At 39.4% G+C, this 16,570-nt stretch overlaps 1 protein-coding gene across 12 annotated transcripts in view; it reads right to left on the bottom strand.

Annotated features, from left to right (window-relative positions):
• Window positions 1-16,570, bottom strand: part of CPL2 (carboxyl-terminal domain (ctd) phosphatase-like 2) — an 86,298-nt gene that overhangs the window by 16,557 nt on the left and 53,171 nt on the right. For 9 of the 12 annotated variants that reach the window (XR_016107587.1, XR_016107586.1, XR_016107585.1 and 6 more), the window contains one exon: window positions 6,772-6,941. Coding sequence is in view for 5 of the 12 variants with exons in the window: in XM_088971629.1 (XP_088827755.1) it covers window positions 6,772-6,941 (170 nt within the window). In the remaining 7 variants the exon portion in view is untranslated. Of the gene's footprint in view, window positions 1-6,519; window positions 6,612-6,771; window positions 6,942-16,570 lie in introns of all 12 variants that reach the window. The other 3 variants (XR_016107590.1, XR_016107588.1, XR_016107589.1) reach the window with 1 other exon arrangement.

A 16,570-nucleotide genomic window follows, 5' to 3' on the forward strand; every position in this document is an offset into this window, starting at 1 on the left:
TTGTCAGTTTTACATGCTCGATAATGTTTTATATGTTTGATTTTATTTTTAAATTCTCGTTTGAATATGCTTTATGCGTTATGTTTATGTAATTTAATTTTAGATAATAGGTTTTTAAAACATTTATTTTAAAATTTAAGTTTATATGTTTTTATAAATATTATGTTTAATATTTTCTTTTTGGCATTTATTTAATTTTTTAGACATTTTTTTATGTTTGCTCCTTGCTTCAAAAGGCGCGTGCCTCACCTTGCGCCTTGTGCCTTTTTTGCGCATTGCGCTTTTAAAAAACTGATTATATTAAAAACTAGCGGGGACCCATCTGATGCACGGGCTTTGTTGAGTGAAAGTGAAATAATGGAAATACATAATAGTAAACACATTTTTTCTATTTCCATTGTAACACTATGAACTAATTACATTTATTTCTTGAAAATTATTGATAATTAGTACATATTTTCATAAAGTAATTTTAATGGTTATATTTTTTAATTATTGGTAATTTATCATATTTATTAGAAATCATGCTAATCCATTTTTTGAGTTTATTGGAAAATTTTTGGTAATTATGACAAAATTATTAGTACTCTATTTTTCGTTATTTTAGTGGCTAATTTCTGTTCATTAAATGTAATTTTCTGCTCCTAATGGCTTAAAATATATTTAAATAAATAATTTAAAATAATTACTTTTAATTACAGTTTCAAATATAATTTATTGGTACTTTATTTTTGGTTATTTTAGTGGCTAATTTCTGTTCATTAAATGTAATTTTCTGCTCCTAATGGCTTAAAATATATTTAAATAAATAATTTAAAATAATTACTTTTAATTACAGTTTCAAATATAATTTAAATAATATTTAAAATACAATTTAAATTATAACTTACATTAATTAACAATTTTAAAAAACTGTTAATAACTAATTAATAAAAATATTAAGATTTTTTTAATAAATAGTCTTTTAGTAAACACTGTTAATTAATAAATACTGCAATTAATACTACAAAATTATTGAAAAAACTGTAAAATAAGGTTAATTATGAATACTGTAATTATTAAAAATACTGTTAATAGAAAATACACTATTTTAATAAATAATTTTAATTAATTAAAATACTGTAATTATTAAAGATGTTGTAATTATTAAAACTACTATATTAATTAAAAATACTGTTAATTAATAAATTCTGTATTCGAATAAATATTTTAGTTAATTAATAATACTGTATTAATTAAAAGTACAATTAATATTAATAATTAATAAAATACTGTAATTATTTAACTACTGTTAAATAAAAAATACTGTAATTGTTAATACTGTTTTTAATAAAGTATAACTTACATTAAATTAATTAATAAATACATTATTTAATACTTTTTTTAATAAATAGTGATAATTATTTAAAAATACTATTTAAAAATACTGTTAATTAATATATAATTTTTAACGAATACAGTTAATACTGTTAATTAATAAAATATGGCTAATTATTAAAAATATTGTAATTATTATTAATACTGTAAATTTTAAAATGCAGTAATTGTTATAAGGGAAAATTCCACTTTAGTACCCTGAACTTTAGGGGTAGTGTCAAGTTAGTGCCCGAACTTTCAAACATGTCACTACAGTACCTAAACTTTTAAAAAGTGTAAAGTTGGTCCCTGCTGTTAACGGACCATCAGTTATATATTGAAAATGTCAAAACTACCCTTCTAAAGAATACACTGTTCATTGTCTTCTACCTTGAGAGAGAATAGTGTCTTGTTTTAAAATTCGGGGACAATGAACACTGCTTATTGTCAATCTGAAGTCTCTAGCCCGAGCAACATGCAAGTGATTTTGTTTTCATGTTGTCAGGGGACCAAGACCAATGTCACGTCCGCAAGAATTTTAAGTTCAAATAGAAATTAAAAATTGGCAAGCATACTTCAGGACTGCAGCAGCACAGTTTGATCTAAACGGACTCCTCAAGTTGCAGATTTGTAAGAGGATCCACAGAAATAAAGATGTTTTTTCAGTTTTCCTCTGTGATTCTCTGCTTCTCTTGAACACTTAAAGGGTTGAGAATGCTCCACCCAAACCTCCACCTTGGTCTGAGAGGTCTTCGAGGTTGGAGACCACCATTGGATGTCTGAGAGGTGCCGTCTGAGAGCTCTCTGTCTCTCTTCCATTACTTATAACAGAGAGATGTTTCTTTTCCTCACAACCCATATAACCAACAATCTCCTTTTTTTCCTCACTTCCAAGCTTTGTTCGTCGCCTTCACTTCAAGAAACCGATCATCACTTCCTTCAAGCCAGGGGATAACAACCTCGTTATCTGTTGCTTTCTTCCTTTTCTTCTCATGCAAACAAGGCTTCCTTCCTCTTCTCCCATTGCTTCATCTCTGTAATATTAAAAACAAATTCTCGTTTATTTATTAAATCTAATCCTCTCAAAAATCTCAACTCCATGTTCTCTTTGTTAATTCTTGAATCCCCACTTCCCAACAAGATTTCTTGTGATTATACCCACAAAAATCTTCCGCTTCCCCAATTAGTTTCCATTAAATAAGCTTTCACCCAAAGAATCAATGCCCAGATTTCCAGTTTCTTTCCTCCCCAAAACCAGCCTGCTTTCTCAACTCTGATCCAAGACCAAAAATGGAAAACAAGAACATTTATTAAAATTTACTCTGGAATTCCGAAAACAACAATGGCGCCGATGAAATTATTTCCTCAAAAGGATTAGACCAAGATAGAATCCTAACCTGGTTCTCTGCAGCAATGGTACAGTTTGCGCAAGTGGGAAAACATAGTGCAGGTCGTGGTAGCAGAGGAGGTGGAGGATAGTAGTAAATGCTGCATGGTCATTGGTACTGATAGCCAGGAACTGGGTAAAATGGAACAACCGTTGCCTTTGTCTTCTCCGGTTCTGACTCCTTTCTAAGAGATTTTAGCTGAGTTTGGAATCTCAAACACCTCAACCGGTTCAGTCTCAAGGTAGAAGACAATAAACAGTGTCTTCTTTTCAAGAGTAGTTTTGACATTTTCAACAGCCCTCTCTCTCTCTCTCTCTCTCTCAAATGTCTTTTTTAAATGTAATAATAACATGCATTAAAATAAGGGGCCTTGGAAAACCCAAAGGTCTCTCTCTCTCTCTAATAGTGTGCAGCTTTATTAATCTAATAGAGATAAGCAATGATTACTTTTTTATATTTTTAAAATGAAAGAAAATAGGAAAAATGCAAAAAAAAATTGAGAAAATAGATAAATAGCTTCACTCAAAAAGTAATTTTAATGGTTATATTTTTTTGTTATTTTCTTGGATAATTTGTGTTCATTAAATGTAATTTTCCTCTATTTATAGCTTAATTATATTTAAATAAATAATTTAAATATAATTATTTTAATTAAAGTTTAAATTTTATTTAAATTACTTACAGTTTTAAATATAATTAAATAATTTTTAAAATAAAATTTAAATTATAACTTACATTAATTAACAATTTAAAAAACTGCTAATTAATGAATTAACAATATTTTTTAATACAGCATTTAATAAACACTGTTAATTAATAAATATTGTAATTAAGAATACTGCAATTATTGAAAATACTGTAAAACATGTTTAATTATTAATACTGTAATTATTAAAAAATACTGTTACTAAAAATACATTATTTTTAATAAATAATGTTAAATAATTAAAATAATGTAACTATTAAAAATGTCGTGATTATTAAAAGTTCTATATCAATTATAAAACTGTTAATTAATAAATTCAATATTTTAATAAATACTTTTAATTAATTAATAATACTATAATTTTAAAAATACTGTATTAATTAAAAGTACAGTTAATACTGTTAATTAATAAAACACTAAAATTATTTAATTATTGTTAATTAATAAATACTGTAATAGTTAATACTGTTTTTTCAATAAATTATAACTTACATTATATTAATTAATAAATACATTATTTATTACTGTTTTTTAATAAATACAGATAATTATTTAAAAATACTATAATTATTAAAAATATTGTTAATTAATAAATACATTATTTTTAATAAATATGGTTAATACTTTTAATTAATAAAATATTATAATTATTAATAATACTGTAATTTTACAATACAGTAACTATTATTAATACTCTCTCTCTCTCTCTCTCTCTCTCTCTCTCTCTCTCTCTCTCTCTCTCTCTCTCTCTCTCTCTCTTAAATGTCTCTGTTAAATGTGATAATAACATGCATTAAAATAAGAGGCCTTGAAAAACCCAAAATAAAATAAGAAAAATGCAAAAATTTGAGAAAATAGATAAATAGCTTCTCTGAAATGAGAGATGCAAACATGGCCGCCGAATTTTATTATATAGATTCAAAGAGTACATTAGATGATGTGCAAGCAGCAGAGAGAAAGCCAACACTCGGAAGTTACACAGAGATTTCTATCACTATACAAAGTTCTACTGTGGGTACCCGATTTGGCCAAACAACCAGTCATAGGGTCTAGCTCTCTAGAGATCCAATTAAGTCTTACAAGAAAAGAATCCATAATATCTCTGGCCTCAGGTAAGTTACACAGAGATTTCTATCACTATACAAAGTTCTACTGTGGGTACCCGATTTGGCCAAACAACCAGTCATAGGGTCTAGCTCTCTATGGATCCAATTAAGTCTTACAAGAAAAGAATCCATAATATCTCTGGCCTCAGGTAGTAAGCTAGCCTCCAAGGGCCTCCATCCTTCTCCACTAACCATTTTAAAGTATTTGCAGAATCACCTTCAATGGTTAGAGCAGACCAGCCCTTATCTCCTGTAAGTGCAGTTAGAATCTCTGCTTTTGTAGAATCAGCAACCCTAAATGGACCACTGAAAGCCCACCAGATGCTTCCATCCCTTTTCCTAAATACACCACCAATCCCCGTGCTCCAGGATGACCTAGGGCACTTCGATCAGAATTTAAACTAATCTCCATCCCTCATCTTGCAGAAGGGAACTCAAGACCTACTTATAGATCCAGGAGATGAATAAAGAATCTCCACTAATATTCCTTTGTAAGTCACTCAAAGAAATTTCTTTTAACTCCACAGAATTAACTGCCCACAAGTTACTTATAAAAGATATGCAAGAGAGCAATTCTTCAAAGGATGTAGATCTGTTTTCAAATATACAATTGTTTCTTCTTCTGGCACACAACACAGCACTGCTTGGGCTATCGTACACCAGTAGATTTCCCCCCTACTACCAAGACCTCTACCATGCCATTGCCAATGAAAATTGTCTATGTTCAGGAACAACCCAGCTGTATCCAACAAGGTTGAGAAAGTGAAACCAAATCTTCCTTGTTTCTGGGCAGTTTCACCATCACTAAAACAAAGAGCGCAAGCATGAGGAGAGATGCACAAACTGCTTTTGTTATCAAGTCACAGGTGTTGATTTATTTTTCAAATAGGCCTCCCACACACATACACACCCAAAAAAACTCTAGGACGAATAATAAGAGCCCCAGATCCTCCTATACAGAAAGCTTGTATTAATAACTCCCAGCACTAGGGCCCTGTCACCCTGTAAAAGATTTGGGAACTTTTTTTTTTATCTATAGATTTAGTTGAGAATTTGCCAGCAAGGAAATGTAGACCTCTCTTATAAAATGTAGGAGGTCTGCAGTTTCAGCAATCTCTACATCTCATAAGGGTCTTCTTAAGTTTAGGTTCCGGTTGGTTTCAAGAGGTGAAGTTTGAACACGAGGCAACAGTAGCTTCATGGGATTGAGAAAGGTTAAATAAAACAAGGATAAAAGTTAGCTAAGGTATTTTCACTCCACCAAAGGTCAGTAGAAATTTTGATTTTCAGTCCATTTCCCACTTTATATCTAATAAAAGTAATAAAAGAATAAAAATAGAAGAGAGATTTTTCCAAGGCTTTGTTGCTTTCACCTGATTCATGTAGAAATCTCGGCCCAGTACCTCAATTATTGGAGGGACGCTGAGAGACCATTTCAACTATTGGGTCATCATCAGGTAAAAGAAGGATGAATTTATTCTCTGGACCTGTTGGGGCTTTTACCTCTAAGAGAAGAGCCGTTTAACTCTACCACGGGGACTAAACCAGGCTTCAACAGAATGCTGGACAGGCTTGCAGGTTGAAGAGACTGCCAAGTAACAGAAAATTCCTTGGCAGATTCTTTAGTTATATTGTTACTAGAGATATTGTGTTAAGCAGGGCGAAGGATGCAGCTGTAATTGTTTGGTCTTTGGTGTATTAAAAGGGGGGTCAGCTACATGTTAATAAATTTCTATTGCTAATGACTAATGATTTTCATTGTTTTTTTTTTTGATAAACTCTATTGCTAATGATTATCAAAAAAAAAAAGTTCTTAAATGATAACAAAAAACCAATTGACTTTTAGGCTATCTAAATTTAGTCATAAGTAGTAAAAGGGAAAGAAAATTAAATAAATAGGTAAAGAAGACACCATTAAGAGGCTGCTTGGATAAGAGCCAGAAGAAAATTTCATAACACCTACCCACAAAATGATAATATACCCCACAGAACAGGATGTTCCTTGCTTGGCTAGGGAATGAACAAATTCATAGCCATTTTTGCTCTGACATCTTGCTGCAAAAAGACAACCCACAAAAAGGGAGTAACTTCACTCCAGAAATGGATTTCCTTCCATCAGGGAACTTTTCAACTCCTACTCTTATCCAAGCATGCCTACATGTTTTGCACTTTGAAAATTAAATCAGTTATCTGTGGCATCATCTGCGACCCCCACCTCAGAACTGCTGGCATCAGGTAAATTCTCTTCTTTGGGCATTTCCTCCAACTCAGGACTTGCAACATCCCATAGAAATCCATTTTCATTTCCAACAGAAAGCTTATTCATATCTTTATCCACGGCTTCAGAATCAGGTGCAATCTGAGCCATATAATTATCTGCGTAATCTGGTGTAAGAAAAAAGAACATTAAACCAAAATCTTAATTCTGTTCATATGACATAATTATTCCAAATGAATCACAATAAACCATTTTAAATATTAATGATGTCAAAAATGAAAGTGAACATTTAATGTCTTTGCATGGTAGCCACTGCAATGATTATAGAACCAGCAAGGTCACTAGGTTCAACAATATCACATATGTCAATCCAAAAATTATCAACTGTTATACTTCCTAAAGCTTTGAACAATAATTATTTACAGTGTAGGAATGGACAATAATGTCCTCTTATTTGTTCATACCAGTATACAAGTTGTGCATATGTTATTCTCTAACCAGACATGCCGACATTCATATGTACAAACATAAGATAGGTGCATTTATGTATATAAGGAAGGATTTATATGCATCAATAATTTAGATCATCCATTTATATTGCTTTTTTGATGTTCGCATTTGATGCTGCCCGATCCTAGGTAGTGCAAGAACCGAGGTCACAATCAGATAATCCTTGCCAACTAGGCGGAGCCGAGGTGGAAGGACGAAACCGCACAACGAGATCTGTGAGCAAGAAACAAGTCAAAGGCCCGAGGAGTTGTCCCCGAGTAGGTACTCCAACGCTCAAGTCAATAGGAGACTGTAGGTGGTCGGGCCGAGCAGTTGGAGAATAATGCTGGTCCGAGCAAGGTAGCAGTATGAGAGTCAGAAGTTCGATCCCTTACCTTGAGTGGGAGGTACCTTTTTATAGACGAAGATCCGTGTCCTGATCGGATTAGGCTTCTAGGGTTGTCGGGATGAGGTTAACCGCCGAGTCCTTCGAGATAAGACCTAATCCCCAACGGAGTTGTCCCATCTATTCTCTTGTCATGGTCGTGTCTATCCACATGACGTGGAGTCGTCATGGCTACGGTGGAGTGGGGCCACAGAGGTAACACGGTGCTTACGTGGCCGAGGAGATAAGGTAGGACACGGACATGGTGTGGTGCTAACGTGACTGAGGAGTTGGGGCGGCCACATAGGCACCACATGGCGTCCGGAGTTGGGCCACACACCGCAGCTCCAAATTATAGGGATGCAAACATCCGAGAACTTCGACAATGCTTGACCGAGTTGCAGCACAGCCAAGCCCAGAGGAGCGCGGCACCACCTGTAGATCAAGCACCACCTCGAAGACCTAATTTGGCACAGCCACTTGGCGGGCTTCATCGACATAAAAGAAGACAACCCCCCTAAGGTGGAGTCGTGCCCCAGGCCCCTAGGTCGATCTCCCCCAGCCGGAGTTATCGCAATGATCTCGAGAGGAATGGCTTCCGGAGGGGAGAGCAACTCGGGTTGGAAGAGGTACGCATGCTAGATGTAGATCAACAACAGGAAGCAAAAGAAGAGACAAGAGGAACCAGTTACATTAACCGAAGTCGACCTCAGGAGATGTCCAAACCCCACACGATGATGCCCTGGTCATCACAGCCGAAATTGCAAACTACGAAGTTCGGCGCATCCTTGTAGATACTGGGAGCTCAACCGACGTCCTGTTTGAAGACGCCTTTGATCAGCTCGGCATCGCCAGAGATCGTCTCTCACTGGTCAGCACTCCCCTGATGGGTTTCTCTGAGGAGTCACTTATGCCAACAGGAAGGATCACTCTGCCCCTGCTAATCGGAGATGGTGAGATCACTTCAACAGCCATGGTAGATTTTACCATCGCCCGATGCCTATCTTCCTACAACACCATCCTCGACCGGCTGACCTTGAATACTCTGTGAGCATCTGTGTCTACCTTCCACCTGGCCATGAAGTTCCCGACCCCATATGGAGTGGGAAAGGCCCGTGGAGATCAAAGGGCGGCACGGAAATGTTACCTGACGTCTTGCCGAGGAAAACAGCCAGCCACGGAGACGCTTACAACCGAGAGTATAGATCTATGCGACGAGCTGAGAACACAGTGCAACTAACCTATTGAAGACAAAGTTAGGGAGTAAGACATCTACAGTCTAAATCTCAAAGGCTGATTATGGTTCCCTTCAAATGAAAATGAAGAACGGAGGGATGAAAATCATCTACAATCAAATATTCAATTTGATTGATTACGGTTCCCTTTTTGTATGCAAAATTCCAAGGAGTGAATTTCATCTTATTGACTACAACTTGTTATGAAGAAAAGAGTGAGAAGGAAATTTTCTTTGTATTAAAGAAAAGAGAAACGTATTGCTGTATAGTTTCTCAATTGTATTTTCTTCTTCTTTCTTCTCATTCTTGTACACCTGATGTAAAAGAAAAGCAAATGAAAAGTTATTTTTTAAGTATCCTATTGTTCTTTTCTTTTGTTCTATGCATTCATTTCTCCATGTCAGAATCAAAAGGTGTTCTCTACTTTCTTGTGGGGATGTAATTAAGGGAAACAATCCGTATGATTCCCTGAATGGGCCTTACCCAAAATAATAAAAACTCAATCACTTGACTGAGTGAATTATGTTGCATGAGAATCTATTAAAATTTTCACGGCAACATAATTTTGGCACGCCCGGTGGGACCCATTTTCCTTTTCATCTCTGACTTAGAGCACAGAACAGAAGAGAAAAAAAATGTGTAAGCCTTATATCAATATTATCTACTTACAGGAAGAAATATCTCAGACATGGCACCTAAAGTGGTTGTCTACTACCACAAACTGACTGCTACGAAGAAGGAAAAGATAGGAGGCTCCAAGAAGCCTTCCTACAAGGCAACATTTACTGTGGACGTGAATCCTCTTGCTGTTGTTACTATGTCTTCTGTCACCAGGGTGGAGAAAAAAATCAAGGAGAAAAAAAGGAAGGTCACTAAGACCTCTCCTGTGAGGAAAAGTCTACAAGTTCAAGCCATGTTCAACTCTGCCAGGAAGGAAGGTTTCAAGCCACCAAGGGCAAATTCCTCCAAAAAGATTGCTTCGTCAATCTTGAATATCACAAAATCAATGGTGACTTCCCCAAAGAAGTCCACAAAAGCAAGGGCTAAGGTTATTTACCCTACCCAAATCATGATAGGAACCATTCCAGTGAATCTTTCGATTCCTCCTACAACATCAGCCATGATGGTGACTAATTCTGAAGAGAAATCTACTATAGGAGAAAAGGAAATAGATGTTCCTTCATCTACACAAGTGAAGCCCCGAGTAACTAAACTCGAAAATTTAAGTGGAAAAGGTTCTTCCTCTTGTGGAAAAAAATTTATTTGTAATCAGAAGCCTTCAACTAGAATTGAAGGATCTTCAAAACAATCCCCAATTCCTGTTCGTAAGCCTAGATCCAAGAGGCCTCCAGAAGCTAAAAAGCTACAAAGTAGCACTCTCATTTCCCTTGCTGATTTTGCTGCAGAAAAATCAAAGAAAGCAAAATCAGACATGGAAGCTAGAAAATGGGCTTTTATTTCTGGATACATGTTTTCTAAACAAGCAAATTTTTACTTTGCACCGGGGGCATATACTATGGCCAATGAAGAACTTAAACCTTATAAAGGCCCTATCACTAGAGCAAGAGCTCGATTGTTGCAAAGTTCTGAAGACACGTCAAGTTCAAGTTTGACCGGTGAGTCTGTCGCTTCCAGAGTTAAACTAATCCAAGAAGATCATAAATCTTCAATTCAAGAAGATGAATCTGTGGATGAAATTACTTCACAATTACAAGGAATTTCTCTGTCCATAGGAGAAGACCAAGAGCCATCTCCTATGACAGTCATGGTGACTACTACCTCAAATTTAGAAGAGCAAATTCTAAGAGATGCAACGAAAATTGCAGAAAAGGAAGCAGAAATTGCATCTTTGGCTGCTCAGTTGGCGGCTCAAGCAAGCACATCTGCTAGAGAGTCATCTCAACAAGCATCAACTTCCGCTCCTGCTCCTCAAATCGATCTAAAGACACTTATTGTAGAGGGAATAAAGGAATTCCAAGCATCTCTCACACCACCTGTCCTTGGTTACAGGAAACCATATCCTACCCATTTTGATACACTCCCATTTCCTTCAGGATATCAAAAGCCCAACTTTGAGAAGCTTGATGGAATGAATGGGTCTCCCCATGAACATTTGGCCCATTTCTATTCTGCATGTGGTGAATCAGCAATGTTTGATGCCTTATTAATAAGGCAACTTGTGCAATCTTTAAAAGGAGCAGCTTTTACCTGGTACAGACAATTAGCACCAGGATCAATCATCACATGGGATGATATGCAACTTGCTTTCTTAGCACAGTTTGTAAGCTCCAAGAGAAAATTATCAATTACAGACTTGGCTGAAATGAAACAATGGCCAAATGAAAGTGTAAATGAATTCAATACACGATGGAGAAATATGAATCTTCAATGTGTTGAACAGTTAAAGGAAACCTCAACAGTACAAATGTGCGCTAACAATCTCCTGCCAAAGATTGCTACCTTTGTAGGCACAACAGAACCTCAATCATTTGATGCATTGGTTTCTAAAGCCAGCAATGTGAAAAGGCAAATTGCCAAGAAAAAGACAATGGCACGCAAGCCCAATCCGCATTCAGAAGTAAAAAAGGATGGCAAAAAGCTTGTAGGCAAAGGAGAGGCCATGACCACCATTGTTAATATTAAAAAGAATGATAAGGCTAAAGAAAAGGATGTCCCTAAGCCTATGACTCTCATTTGATAATGAGGATGTGGAAGGAATTTTTGAAGACCTCTTAGCAGCAAAGGTGATGAAGGGTGATTTGGCACGACCTAGCAAGAAGGGGACACGTAGGCGTGATCTGATCGAAGGATGACAACTCATCAAAGCAAGCCCAGTTTGCAACATTCGCGGTTCGAGTATTCAGCCACCTCAGCCCAAAATCCGCCTCGGTGTAGAGGCACCTCGACACCCAATCCAGTTAGGGACTAAAGAATCGAAGTTCCAGCTCGGAGCTAATGAGTCGAAGCGTCGCATAACCGACTTCAAAGGCCCCCCAACAGATCTTGAATCTCTTGAGGACACGATGAGACAACAGATGCCAAATTTCCCGAGATCACGATAAGAACTCATCCCGGTTCCGCCTAAATCGAAGGTAGACGATAAACCTTATCAACGTACTGCTCTCCTTCAAAAATGGAACCAACCTTATCTCCACAGCTCGGAGATCCCAAAGCTCTTCCGTAAGGCCCACGACTAATCCAATATATAAAGACTTGAAATCTCAAGGCAAAGGTACACATGATTATTCTACTCACTAGCACTCAAGCTCTCAAGCATTCAGCTCGCGTTCACTATTCCTCTCACAGTGTCTGGAGTCACCATCACTGTCCGCACCAACAAGCACCACGCAAGTGAGCGTCCCACTTCCCCAAATGGTAGGCGCAACTTCTCTGAGCCATCCGTAGTTCCCCCCGGAATCAGGCATTCCCAGTTTCATGACCTCGTTCAGTGTGTCCAAGCTATTTAGATCCAGATGCGGTAGGTCCAACAGTTCTACCAGTACCAGCAGTACTATTTCTACCAGCAGTATCAAAACCAGTTCCCTCCATTATAGCCAAACCAGCAGCCGGTTCCACCTCGACACCCAAGGCCCCATCAGGGTCAAAACCCGAATCGGCTTGGAACTAACCAGAATATCATCCGATCTCCCCATCGGGGCGAAGAGACCTCACAAGTACCGATTCCTCTAAGGAGTCAGGTCTCGCCCCGTGGGAGGAGACACGGTCAGCACACTCCTCCGGTCTCACAAGGAAATCTCATAAATAGGTCCGGGGATAGTCAGCCCAATCCACCTCGGTACTCACACCAAGAAAATGACGGCTTGCAAGCAAATAACCAGTTTGAGGTTCGAGGTGCGAACTCGAGACAAGGCATCTTCGTCCCTCGTGATAGCCAGTTCGAGCCCCACAACCTACAAAATCCCACAAGGAACCAGGGTCTACCTCGCGACAAGGCCAAAATACTAGACCATACTGAAGTCAGCAGCACCAACGCCAAGACGGTGAAGAAGTAGCAGCGGTGACGTCACAAAACACACTGCCCCTAAGTAAGGAAAAACCTGCCAGCGAGAAGAACAAACCAAAGGGAAGGAAGAAGCGAGCTCAATGGCTACAAAGACCGCGCCTCCATTACTATGCCGGTCATCCCCTCTGTCTCCCGATCTCTTGGCAACTCCAATGCCAAAAGATTTTAAGATGCCCCATTAGACAAGTATGACAGGTGGTTCGACCCCAATGACCATGGGGACTCTTTCCAGTCTCAGTTGCACTTAGCTGGTGCTAATGAGTCTTGCATGTGTGTGGCCTTCTCTACTACGTTTAAGGGGGTAATTCGAACTTGGTACCAAAACCTCGTGACATGCTCCATCAAAAGCTGGTCCCAATTCGCCGACTTGTATACTGTGACTTCATTACTAGCAAGAAGTGTCTGAAGTCGCAGAAAAGCCTTCTAAACGTGGTTTAGAGGCAAGGAGAATCGATCAGAAGCTATACCAAGCGTTTAAACGACACTTGCCTGTAGATACCGGACCTCGACCCGACGGTACGACTCACTGCAGCAAAGAAATGAATCACCCACAAGGAGTTTAAGTGGCATGGGATAGCTAACAAACCAAAGGACATCACTGAATTCCTTAAGTTAGTAGATCAATTCATCGATATCGAGGAGATCAATCAAAAGATCGACAACCCACCGCCGGAAAAGAGGAAGAGAGAGAATGAAGGAACGAGCAATGGTGGACAGAAGAGGAAGAAAAGCAAGTCCCCGAGCAGGGGAAGAAACAACTCCAAAAGCCGGTCCCCCATTGCGAACTCGCAAATCAGGTCCGCGCTCCAGGACCCCACCTGTGGAGAGAACGAGCTACACACCTTTGAACGCTAAGAGAGGAGAGATCCTACTGGTCATTAAGGACTCCTCCTTCGTCAAATGGCCTCCCAGGCTAAGGGGAGACCCAGCAACAAGAAACCCAAACGTTTACTGCCATTTTCACCGAGATCACGGACACAACATAGAGAATTGCAGGAATCTTCACAACGAGATCGAGGAACTTATCCGACGCGGATACCTAAAGAATTTCATCTTATGAGAAGAGAGGGGACAAACAAATCGGCAGGAGATCGATAGAGGGACCAGAGGAGGAATGCCCCAGAGGCCAGTAGGCAAAATAAGCAACTACCGAGACAGTTACCAGAGGAAACACTGATCTACGGGGTATTTAACATGATCACTGGCGGGTCCATCTTCGTCGGGTGTACATCATTAGCCGAGAGGACCTCGGTCCGTGAGCTAGAGAATGAAGAGGAAAACCCGCCAAAGCGACCTTGGCTTGAAGATCCGATATACTTCACTGAGGACGATGCACGCAGGATCTAGTACCCTCACGACAATGCCCTAGTGGTGAAGCTACGAATTAACGACTTCGAGGTAAAGCACATCTTGGTCGAATTACAGTACCCGTGGAAACCAACACGTGGCCAAACATCGTGCGATTTGAGCACACCTTCCTGGTAGTCGCGACTCCCTCCCCCTACAACGCCATAGTAGGTCGGCCCATCACGCATATTCTACGCGCGATAGTATCCACTTACTATTTGGCAATGAAGTTCCCAACTGATTACGGAGTGGGAGTCGTGCGAGGTGACCAGCTCGAATCGCTCAAGTGCTACGTGGCTGCTCTAAAAGAAAAAGCAAAGTTAGCAGAGGATGTCGAGCTCAAGCGACCTGTGGAGTATAACGACGAGCGAGCTGCCCCGATAGAGGAGACGGTCCACATACCGGTCTCTATTGACGAACCGGCCAAGACTCTCCAGATCGGTGCCTCGATCAACTAACCACTTCGCTCCCAGCTAGTAAAGTTTCTTACTTGAAAACTTAGATGTTTTTGCTCGGTCCGTGGCAGAAATGCCCGGAATTGATTCAAAACTTATAACTCACAAACTGAATACGACCCTTTAGTCAGGCCAGTAAGGCAGAAGAAGCGCAACCTCGCCTCGGAACATTGGAAGGTAGTCGATGAAGAGGTTAAGAAGCTCCTCGCGGCAGACTTCATCAGGGAAGTCCATTACCCAAGCTGGGTGGTTAACCCGGTTCTGGTGAAAAAAGCCAATGGCATGTGGTGCATGTGCATCGATTACACCGACCTGAACAGAGCCTGCCCGAAAGATTGCTTCTTGCTACCCAAGATCGACCGCCTAGGGGACGCGACCTCAGGGCATGAGTTGCTAAGATTCCTGGACGCCTATTCCGGTTACAACTAGGTTAGGATGGATCCTGCTAACGAAGAGAAGACCGCCTTCATAACTGAGCTCGGGTTATACTGTTACATGGTCATGCCCTTCGGATTAAAAAATGCAGGGGCAACCATACAGCGCCTTGTAAATAGGATTTTTGATCCGTTAATCGGCAATAAAATAGAGTGTTATGTTGATGACATGGTCGTGAAGACCTAGTTTTCAGACTCCTTGTTAAATGATTTAAAGAATGTTTTTCAAATTTTACGAAGATATAACATGAAGCTAAATCCAAATAAGTACGTCTTCGGAGTCACTTCGGGTAAATTTCTAGGCTATATAGTCAACTGACGTGGCATCGAAGCTAACCTAGATAAAATAAAAGCCATTCTAGATATGAGACCACATCGAAGCTGCCCTGAGCCACTTCATGTCCAAGTCGGCAGATCGGTGCCTACCCTTTTTTAAAGCGATAAAAAAGAGTAAGGACTTCGAATGGACTAAAGAATATCAGCTCACCTTTGACGAGCTAAAAAGATACTTAGGTACCGCCCCAGCTTTAACTCGACCCAAAGAAGGAGATGTGTTAAAGCTATACCTCTCTGCAAGCGGCGGTGTGTTAAAACTATACCTCTCTGCAGGACGCAGAAACTAGGTATCTAGAAATCGAGAAATTAGCCTACGCACTAATCATAGCAGCCTGAAAGCTTCGCCAATACTTCCAGGCCCACACTATCGTCGTTCTCACCAACAAACCCTTGAGGCAGATTCTGCTCAAACCCGACATGTCTGGAAGATTAACGAAGTGGTCCATCAAATTGAGCGAATACGATATCCAGTATGAACCTTGGCCAGCAGTCATAGCTCAAGTCTTGGCCGATTTTGTAGCAGAATGCACCTTCTGCACAGTGACCCCCAAGCTGACCGAGCTCGATCACACAACGGGAGCTTCAACCAGTGTTGCGCCAGTCCCGGTCAGAGCAAAACCGACCTGGGACAAGGAGCCTTGGATCCTCCATGTCGACGGCTCGTCCAACCAACAGGAAAGTAGTGCAGGAGTGATACTGTACGGCCCAAGCGAGGTGAAGCTGGAATATGCTCTCCGGTTCGGATTTGAGGCATCAAACAATGAGGCAGAATACGAAGCATTGGTCATCCGGTTAACCTTAGCAAGGGAAATGAAAGCAAAGCACCTCATCGTATGCAGCGACTCACAACTAGTGGTTAACCAAGTCACTGGTGAGTACAAAGCCCGTGACCCCACTATGACAGCTTACTTGGCCAAAGTCAGAGATATACTGCGCAGATTCGTCTCCTACTCCATCAAACAGATTCCGAGGTCTGAGAACGCTAAGGCCGACACCTTGTCACAACTAGCTAGCACGAGCAGCAACACCATGCGAACTGTGTACATAGAGGACCTACCTCGGCCTAGCATTCTCGGGGGGGGGCAGAAGAG

This window comes from Nelumbo lutea, chromosome 2, assembly GCF_056320005.1.
Source record: "Nelumbo lutea isolate HS-2025 chromosome 2, American lotus-T2T, whole genome shotgun sequence".
In the NCBI taxonomy this organism is placed as follows: domain Eukaryota; kingdom Viridiplantae; phylum Streptophyta; class Magnoliopsida; order Proteales; family Nelumbonaceae; genus Nelumbo; species Nelumbo lutea.